Source organism: Phaseolus vulgaris, chromosome 2, assembly GCF_000499845.2.
Source record: "Phaseolus vulgaris cultivar G19833 chromosome 2, P. vulgaris v2.0, whole genome shotgun sequence".
Lineage (NCBI taxonomy): Eukaryota > Viridiplantae > Streptophyta > Magnoliopsida > Fabales > Fabaceae > Phaseolus > Phaseolus vulgaris.
The window spans coordinates 48,551,226-48,561,483 of NC_023758.2; the positions used below are offsets into that span (position 1 = coordinate 48,551,226).

General features: G+C 30.3%; 1 protein-coding gene across 2 annotated transcripts; it reads right to left on the reverse strand.

The window, feature by feature from the left end:
• Nucleotides 1-545: 545 nt before the first annotated feature.
• On the reverse strand, nt 546-4,317 carry LOC137812938 (protein TIFY 6B-like). 2 transcript variants are annotated; one of them, XM_068615196.1, is made up of 7 exons: nt 3,708-4,317; nt 2,907-3,103; nt 2,314-2,603; nt 2,142-2,226; nt 1,712-2,024; nt 1,436-1,493; nt 546-933 (listed from the first exon to the last, which is right to left on the reverse strand). In XM_068615196.1, exons 1-7 carry the CDS (start codon nt 3,793-3,795, stop codon nt 885-887), a joined length of 1,080 nt encoding a protein of 359 aa, XP_068471297.1. In that variant the 5' UTR covers nt 3,796-4,317; the 3' UTR covers nt 546-884. The 2 variants fall into 2 exon arrangements, with proteins under 2 accessions (XP_068471297.1, XP_068471296.1); XM_068615195.1 differs by having other exon boundaries at nt 2,142-2,232; nt 3,708-4,296.
• Between the last annotated feature and the right edge of the window lie 5,941 nt (nt 4,318-10,258).

The window sequence follows — 10,258 nt, forward strand, 5'->3', positions numbered from 1 at the left end:
AATTCAACGCAAAAATCTAAGCAACGTAAAACGCGCGTTATTACCAATTTTTTCATCAAAGATATTTTTAATAATGTCTAAGTTTAGTTTTTTGAACAAAACTTTGGTTTATATATGGTAAAAGAATAAAATTATTGATTAAAGTAGTTGTGATGATGTTAGCTTGTAGAAGAACCTCTTTTATTTATTTTTTGCGTAGAAAAATAGGAAAGTTGAGGTGAAGATAATTAATAAGTACACTTGTAACCTATTCACGTGAATGTTGTGTTATCATATCCATGATTTCCGACACGCATGGCCTGCAATTTTTTCCCACTACTACTCTCTTACCTTTAACACTTTTCAATTCCATTCTTTAAGATGCGTTTGGTTTGCCATGTCAAATACTTCTATATATACTAAATAACTTTTAACTTTTATGGCTAATTTTATTCCTTATTTATGTTGAAGATTTGGGTTACATTATTCACTGTGACAATGAATGGCAAATATACCTTCTTTTGTTTAAAAAAAAACAGGTTTTTTTCACAAATACAAACTAGAAATAAGAACTAAACAGTATAAATAAATATATAAACTGGGCTTTTACACCACAAATGTAAACAAATAATGAGTTAATAGTTGTCCAATGCTACAGTGTAGGAACCTAAAATTCAACCCACCTTTCAAATAACCAAGGTAAAAGCCCTACACCACAAAAATAACTACCTATCTATGAACTGAACCAAGTCTGGTACTTCAGAATAATGTCAGCATAAATTGTGATCAACCAGAATAACTGCATCTGCTTAGAACACTTTTAGGTTACTACAATATTTTTCTCAGAAATAGTTTTCTAAAGGTGCTGGTGCAGAAAAGATAGCACCAGCAAATTCTTCAGGGCCTCAATCTTCAGACTTCTTGTTGAGGGTATATGGTGCTGCACTCATCACCCTGCAACACAACACACAGCAACCTCATGAATAATTTCATGCATTCTTGGTTACACTAACTGCCAGCTTAAGCAAGGAGAACATGTACAAGACTATGCAGGATGGAATAAGGGATCAATTGAAATTTCTTTCCTCAAAATTAGATTGATTCAAGTACGGAAATAAATGTCTTAGTAAATGGTTTCAATTGCAAGTGTAAAATTTCAATATAAGCCAATATAAACCTTTTCTGAGAAACAAAATTAATGGTGTAAAATGTGAAGGTAGGTGAGTTTAAATAAAAGCAAAGTTATTACACTTGAATTGTGTAATAACTTGATGGAGGAAAAAATAGATTTGCTTTTCATTCCCATTCATACATTTTTATGATGCCAACCAAGGGAAATTACTCAGAATTAGAAAGTCCATGTAGTATAGTTATTGAACCAGAAGTTTAACAGTCCAAGGATGATAGATAAGTAAGCTTTCCTTTTTATCAAGAATAAGAATGCATATAAACTAACCTTTCTTTGCGCTTTTCTAAAAATCTAGCCAAAGATGCTTTCCGAGCCTGAGGTACAGCTGCATAACAGATGGTTTGAGGAGAAATCATTAAACTGAAACAGGTGTAATGATCAAACACAGATAAATTCAAGCTGCAGATGGATCCATCCGTCTTTAATATATAAGCCTACAAGTTGTGGACAAATATCCTATGCAAGAGATCTATGCACACAAATGAAGATGAACTAAAGAACCATAATCTGCATAGGGTGTGAGAAATGATATCACCAAAATACCTGATGTCAACATGGCGGTTGCGCAGACTACCTTTGGAGGCTCCACAATGCAAATAGGAGTGGTGGGAACTCCAGTTGTTTTAGCAGCCAGAAATTCATCAGTGCTGGTTGAGCCACTCCCTGATTGTGCCGCAGTATGTGAAGAAACAGATATAGGGCTTGAAAGGCCTGAGCCGGGTGGTGTACTTCCAGGTTGAGTAGCAGGCATACCATCGCCAGCAGCCAACTTCGAGACAGGCACGTGAACTTTTGGCTGGCCCATGTTCGGAGCTATTGATAAGCTATTGCCAGCCAACAACATGATAGCTTGAGCCTGTAAAAAGATGGTCACGATTAAAATCTTAACCACAATCAAGGCTTCATCAGTAGATAATACAAGATATACTCTCCCCGTTGGTGGAGGGAATGTGAGGAACAAAGAAATTGTAACCTTTTCAGCAGAGATATCATTAAAGACTTTGACAGTTCCCGCATAGAAGATGGTAAGTTGGGCAGAAGGCGGAGATGGTTTCACACTGTTACTTAAAAACAAGATAAATCAGAAACAGAAACAAGTTTGTGTACTATCACAAAACTCAGTTCAAGGATAAAATTAAAATTACCATGATTCAATCATTCCAGCAACAGCACCAGCGTTGGGAATAACTAAATGAGGCACAGAAACAGGTATTCCCCCAAGTGGTTGCTTCACACTAGTGCCATTCAAATTATGACCAGCAGTTGAAAAATGATCCTTCAGGAATGGACTCCCCAAGGAAGCTGAAATTGCTTGATTGGGAACTGAAAACATCTTCACATCAAGAGGACGATTCACAGAATTCATATCATGTTGTACAGAAAATGGAGTCATCGAAAAATGATGACCACCTTGCCCATCATGATTGAAAGATTTCTGCATAGTAGTAATAACAAACAATGAATGGAAGGAAAGGCAAAAAGGACATCAGCTGATACTGGAGTTTAGATGTTGAAACAACAGACATGAGTAGTTTCACATGTTAGGTTATGATCCAAAAGGGAAGTTCATTCACAAGCAGATTTTTATAACTTTTTACAAAGAAGATAATGAGAGAGACATAAAAAACTATCTTCCTAAAATACAAATTATAATGCCCAAAAAACAAATTATACCCATTTTACTTTAATTTAAGGCTAAATAAATATAAAGAGTAACTGAGAAAAGGTAGCATCCAACCTGGGGTTCACCAGCAGAGCATTTCTGAGTAGACTCAAGTGCATCTTGACTAAAGATAGATAAAAGGCCAGCTGTTATGGGACCAGACACTATCTTCTTAGTCTTATCATCTTGAGAAGCCTTGAAAGGCATCAAATGTGGAAGGGCAGATACTTTGTTCGAGAAAGGCCACTGTGCAATGGAACCCTTTCTGAAGCCTACACATACCCACAAAAATCGCCATCAACATAAGCTAGGAACACTATAAACCTGAGTTAATTGCCCAATAGACCTTAAGGGATAAAACAAAACAGATATAGAAAAGAGTTCCAGAATTAGGACCTAATCAACTAATCTGTATATTTGTTTAGAAGCACACCCAAATCAACAAAACCGGTAAGAACTTGACAGCGATTTCTTTCCCCAAATTGAAAATTTCACAACACACTCAGACGCTACTTTAAAGATATAAACAAGAGTCACTCACTGCTTAATTATTTCCACTGGTAAAATCTAACTCATGAATTCCTAATAAATAGGTGGTAAAAAATTTACACACATGGAAAGTTTTGCACCAGACAGAAAAAAACTTACTACGTTAAAAGAAAGAGCTAAAAGAGAAAAACTATTACAACCAAGGAAATCTATGAACACAAAAATGATTTTCTAACATAAATCACCCCACATGCAATCAAAGAGAATAAATTGAACCCAGAAATTAAAAAAAGAAGCCCAGACATAATTCACAAGAAAGAGTGGACCTTTGCAAGAAAGCAATGAAATATAGAAATTAAAAAAATGAAGGAAAAGGTTGAAACATGCCAGAGTCTTCGTAGCTATCATCGTTGATCTCCTCCTTCACCACAGTTCGTGGTTCTTTGGAGTTCAGGCCCATGAAATCTCTCTCCATTTCCGAGACAAAAAGCACAACCCAGTGAAATTCAAAAAACTAAAAATTAAAAATCCTCTTCCTCGGAAAACAAAAGGGAAGAAGCAACCTTGCTCTTGACTCAGAAGAAGAAGAATAAGAAAAACCAGAGAGACAGAGAAAGAAAGAAGAACAAAGTAAAAGATTCCAACTGCATCAGAAAAAGGGAAGTCCAATGGGGTCGTGTTTCACACGAGTTTTGTGAGATCTTAACCGTTAAATCGTGTTTTACAAGAAAAGAAAAGACGGGTCATCAAACCGGTGGAGCGACAGGGTGAACCGGTAAAAGAGCACGTGCCCAATCCTCAGAGTGATTCACATGAAGAACAACCTATGAAGCTTTGTCGGTGACAGTGGTTTAATGTAGTGCCACCTGGTGAAATAGCGCACGTGTATACGACACGCAAGGAGAACTTTAACTCGTGTCACTGCAGTGGAGAATAAAGTCATCTGCTTTCTTTCTCTTCTCATTTCATTGATTCCAGTGGTTAACTCCTTCTTTCTTTCTACTTTTAACAATCATACAAATTTCATAAACAACGGATATCTTCTTTCAATTTTTAAAATAACACAAATATAAAAGAAAACATAATATCATTTATTACTCACATGCTATGCAACAACTGATACAGACAGTACGATACAGATACCAACATCAAATACGTATAATTTTTTTAAATATATATATATATAATTATAAATTATATAAATTAATAATAAAAAAATTATGTGTATAGCATAAAAAAAATATTTTTTATGAATATTATTTGTTTTTATTACGAAGTGAACTTTAAATCTAACACAACCCCATAAAACCAGCTCATGAAGTGAGATTTGCACCCACTTATATACAATAAAAGACTCTAATCTCTAGTCGATGTGGGATCTCCAACACACCATTCACGCCGAGACTACCAACTCGTGCATGGGACTATATATTATGGTGGTCCGATAGCGGATGGCCTGATAAACCCAACAAATATTCGCTATGATAGGCTCAAAATGGCTCTGATACAATAGACTTTAAGCCTAACTCAATCCCATAAAACCGGCTCATGAGATTGAGGTTTGCACCCACTTATATAGTCAATGTGGTATCTCCAACAGTTTTTTATTTTTATAATTATAATAAAAAATTATACAATAAATTTAAATTTTAAAAAATTAATATATTTTTTAAAAAAAATATATTAAATTTATTTTAAAATTATAAAAAAATTAATAAATATTTTTTAAATTAAATATATAATTTAAGAGACGTGGTTGAACTAATTTTCTTTTTTCTGGTTACCCGACCTAAATTGAATTAACATACATTGCTTCAGACAAAAGAAACAGTCAATCATTATTAAGTTTAACTCTCTTTTTTCAACAAAATTCAGAATACTTGATCCAACTTGGTGGATCATATTTAATAATTTAGGTATACCTTCACATATAACATCCCTTATGACCACATGTGGAGGTCACAGTCAAAGCTACAAAAATTATTTATTTATAAATTAAAAAAAAATATTATATTTTTCCTATTTCTTTTTTGCAAAAGTGCATGTGTACATTGATATATGTGTTTGTGTTATGTTATAATGTGCAAGTCCACTATAAATAAATTATCCCTTCAGAGAACAGATCTACCACTCATTTTTTTCAACTCTGCCATGTGAATTTAGTTCATAGAAAATGTGAAAATTTGTAGCTACTGGTTTATTATGATTATTTCAATGTAAATTATATATAAAGTTAGTAATCAGTGAAGAGTAGAATTTATGAATTAAAAAAACTGTTTTCATTGCCAAAAAAAAATTATAAATATCTCACTAAAACTTTTTTATAACTTATTATGTGAAATATTTTTAAAATAATATTTTTTATTTTATATAAATTATTATACAAAATATATGTTTTTTCATGAAATAATATATAAGCAAAGCAAATGTGACAAATAAAACATTGGAAAGAAAACATGTGCGGCGGTCCCACGTTGTCTTCACCAAGGCTAAATAAAGAAACCTAATTATTTATTTTAATAATTTGTTTAATCAAAATATCTAAAATAATATATATATATATATATTTTATTTTTTATTTTTATTTTTTTTGTTATATAAAAGTACCGTTTTTATTACCTTTTTGTTAAGTGTTGTTTTATTTTATTTGTATTTCATTAATATAATTTTATTATTTAATCAAACATATAATTGTACAAATCTCAATTTAAAAGTAATCATTTAACTCTTTAATTAACAAATATCATACAGTTCATAAACTTTTATCATTAAATAATTGTTTTTTACTCGCTTTTAATTTTTGTTAATATAAAACATTAACTATATCTTAATTTGGTTATTTAATAATATAACTTTTCATATAAATTTTTTGTCAATTAGAAGTATCATTATACAAATAGTAATGCTAACATTTGGTTTGATAAGGCATAAAAACCAGATAAAATGAAAAACTCGCACACTAAAAAACAGAAGAAAGAAAACAAAACATGTTCTATCTTCATAAAACGAAGTTGCATAATTATTTTGAAGGAGAAAACTAAAAAAATAATCACCACACATATATGTTGATGTTGATTTCTGATATTTTAAAATTATTACAAAGAAGTAAAAATATTCTTCTTATTTCTTTTAATAATGTAGTGTCATTTTCACCAAAGATGGCAAGAATCTTTCATCATCAATTGGCACAACTTGAAAATAAAAAAATTGTGTATGGTTGATACAAACATTAATGAAAAAATAATAAAATATTTTTTTATTTTCATGTTTTTTCATTTGTTATTAAACCCATGACTTAAAAAATCATTCTTTTTCGACACTTTGTTTACAAACTTTTTCTTCTCTTGAAAGAAATAAATAAACAAAGATTTAATCTCAAATTAGTTGAAGAAGAAAATAATTTAAAATAAAGGAAATCATTTAAGACTTTTTTGCTTATATTTCTCATTGATAAAAATAAAGATGGTTTAGCGGTAAAAAACAATAATCTTTTATACTGTTTAAAAATATTATATATCACTACTTTGGTAAAAAAAAAATTATGAAATTTATTTCATATTTTTATTATTTTAGTAATAAAATTGATATAGATTTTAATGATATAAAAAATTGTGCTTTTAAGATTAGATAATTTATATAAAGTTTATTTATTATTTGGATTGATAAGAGAAAATTTACATGAGTATAGTATGAAGTTTGAATAAGATTTTCTTCTCTTGAATTATGTTATTTTTTTATTCATGTATTATTGTTTTCTCTTCATAATCTCATACATTAATTTCAATATCTATTCAGAAGTCAAAGATAAATGAAAGAAGTTATTTCTGTCCCATACCCTAATTATTTATTGGTCAAATTATTAACACAAGATTACTTAATAAAAATCTTAATCAGTAGTCAAATCTCTAAACAAGCCATCATCGTAGATTAATAAGCATTTAAACTTAGATAAAACTCTGATGATAAAAATCTATCACCATCACAAAATAATATAAACAAATAATCAAATAAATAAGTCAAGATTTAATTCAAAAACATTTATAACTCATTAACACATCGTAATTAAATGTCATATAATGTTTTTACATACACTTTTAATATAAATAATAATTTGTTTATTATACAATTATGCAATTGAGATTTTAAAATAAAAGCAATATATTTGTAAAAAAAACCACTTTGATGTTGATTAATGAGAATAATTCTGCTCAACATATTTTATATTCTCAAAAGGAACATTAATATTATTATTCATTGTTACTAAGAAACCTACCATTGCCATTAATCAGTATTTGATATAGTGAATCACCAAAATTAATATAATTTTTATTTGGTGGCAAAGTTGGTGATGACAACTTCATGAATAAATTTAGCACACATTGCAACACTTAATTATTGTTGGCCTGCTCATATATTAGTCGTGTATTAATATAGATTATCTTTGCCTCATTAATAATCAAACACATTCATAATTCTCAATATTAAATGCTCTACAAGTCAATCAAACGTGACAATCATTATAATAGATAATTATTAATTAATAACATTTGGGACACGTTGTTATTAAGAATATTATTTTTTTCTAGACTTTAAACAAATACTATCTAAGAAACTATACTTGGCCCAATGAAATTATTTTAAGATACATAAATGCATCTTCAATTCATAATGTAAACTTAAAAAAACTTTGCCGGCACCACAAGAGAAAATATAAACCCACTTAGTGTAAAGTTGCACGTGCATGAATTAGATTTTTTATTATTATTAGGTACGTTCTTTACTATTGTATAACCAATAATTGTTTAGTTCATGGTAAAAAATACATATAAGATGTCAATTTAACATAGGGATGGCAAAGCGGGTCGGCCCGCGGTCCGCTGGTAAAAAATGTGGGGCGGACTGACCTTTTCAACCCGCTAACCTGCATTAGACCGTTCCGTATTAGTCCGCAACTCGCGCGGGCCAATAGCGGGGCGGGCTGGTCCGCTAACCCGCAAGAAAAAAAAATTCGCACTTAGCAGTAGCAAGGCAACGTAATTAGGTTTTAACAAAATTTCAAAGAAAGAAATACAACACAATCGCGTCAATAATGTTTATGTTTAATGTTTTTGAATTAATGTTTATGTTTATGTTTAATGTTTTTGAATTAGGTATTTTTAATGTTTTGGAAATAGAAGAATAGTGATATTTGATATTTATCTTAATGTTTAATGTTTTGATGTTTGACTATGTTTGAAAAAGGAAGAAAAAAATTTTAGGTTTGATAGTAACAAATATATAGGTTTAGTTTGACAATTTTTTAAGAACAAAATGTAAAAAAAAAAAAAAAAGTTTTAAAAAAAAAGAAAACGCGGGTTGGTCTGCAAACCCGCGAGCCAACCCTTATGCGAGGCGGGTTGAGAATTCTAGCCCGCGATAACTTTGCGGGAACCCACATTTTTGCGGGCAAATGCAGGGCGGGCTGGTCCGCTTTGCCACCCCTAATTTAACATACAAATTCCATATAAACTCAATAATTATCTTGAATTTAGTGAAAGTATTTCTATTAGGCCTTGTTTACAAGAATGCAATCCAAAATTATGATATAATTTGCAAATGTATTTACGTTGAAATATAATATTTCTTTCTAATCTTATTTATGTTAAAAATTCAAGTATGCGTTTGAGTTATATAAATTGATAAAAAATAAATTTTTAATCAATATATCGCGCTTTAGAGATAGTCTCATGAGTTATTATACGAGTTATTCATACTTGATTGGAGTCAAATCTTTCTAAATATCTCTTTGAATAATATAAAATTAAAAATAGAAAACAATAGAAAGATTAAAAAAAGAACACGTTTGAAGAAAAATAGAAATTTATTGATTGAAATAATTTTTGATAAAACTGAATCCACTACTCTTCCAAAAGGCAGAAAAAGGTAAAAGGTGGGTGGTAGAGTTTTTGGGTTTAGAAATGGAGATGCAGATCACATGCATTGGTTTGGTTTACTGATACAATAATAAAACTCACTTACTCCAATCATTTGGTTTGGTGTTAGTCATTTTTCCATAAAGAATGTCACTAAAGTTGTAAAGATTGTAAGGTAAGCATTACTCCTTACAGATAGAATATATCTATAAATAGTTGGGAAAGTGTCTTTGAATAGTTGGTAGATGCATGTAAGGGTTATGCACTAGGTTACTATAATACTATAGTAAGTTGAGGTTAATGATAATTTATATATTTATTTATTTTTTAATTTATCGAAATATCTTTTAAAGATGGAATCGTGATAGAATATCAATTTCTAAAGCATATAATATCTTGAATTGAGGTTAATGATAATTTATATATTTATTTATTTTTTAATTTATCGAAATATCTTTTAAAGATGGAATCGTGATAGAATATCAATTTCTAAAGCATATAATATCTTGAATGTGATAATTGATATGTTATGTTTCGATCTCAAGTCGAGGTCTAAGGGGAGTGGATCCCGGGTCAATCACCGCATCCGAGGTATTGTCCGTTTTGGAGGTCGGTGCTTCGTCACGGTTTTGTCCTTAAAAGGCGTCTCGAAGGATGAAGGGAGGAGGGAGTATATAAACTACCCTTGGCCTCGATTCCTGAGCGATGTGAGACTGTATTGACATACGGGGATATGTTATATCTCATTAAGGTCCGAAAAGTTTTCATTTGTTTGTCCACGGATGAAAAAAAGAAAAAGCTGTAGTGTGTGGTTCTATTATTTTTCATTTCATCTTCTCTTTTTTAAACTATGGATCAATAGCCCTATATATGAGTAAAAGGATAGCATTTGTTTCAATGAGAGATATCATCATTTTTTGTGTTAACTAGATGATCACGATAAATTTTTATATATTTAACTATTTTTAAGAGGTAAATGTCTAATACTTATAAACGTCAGTTTACTACTTAGAGAATATAGAAATT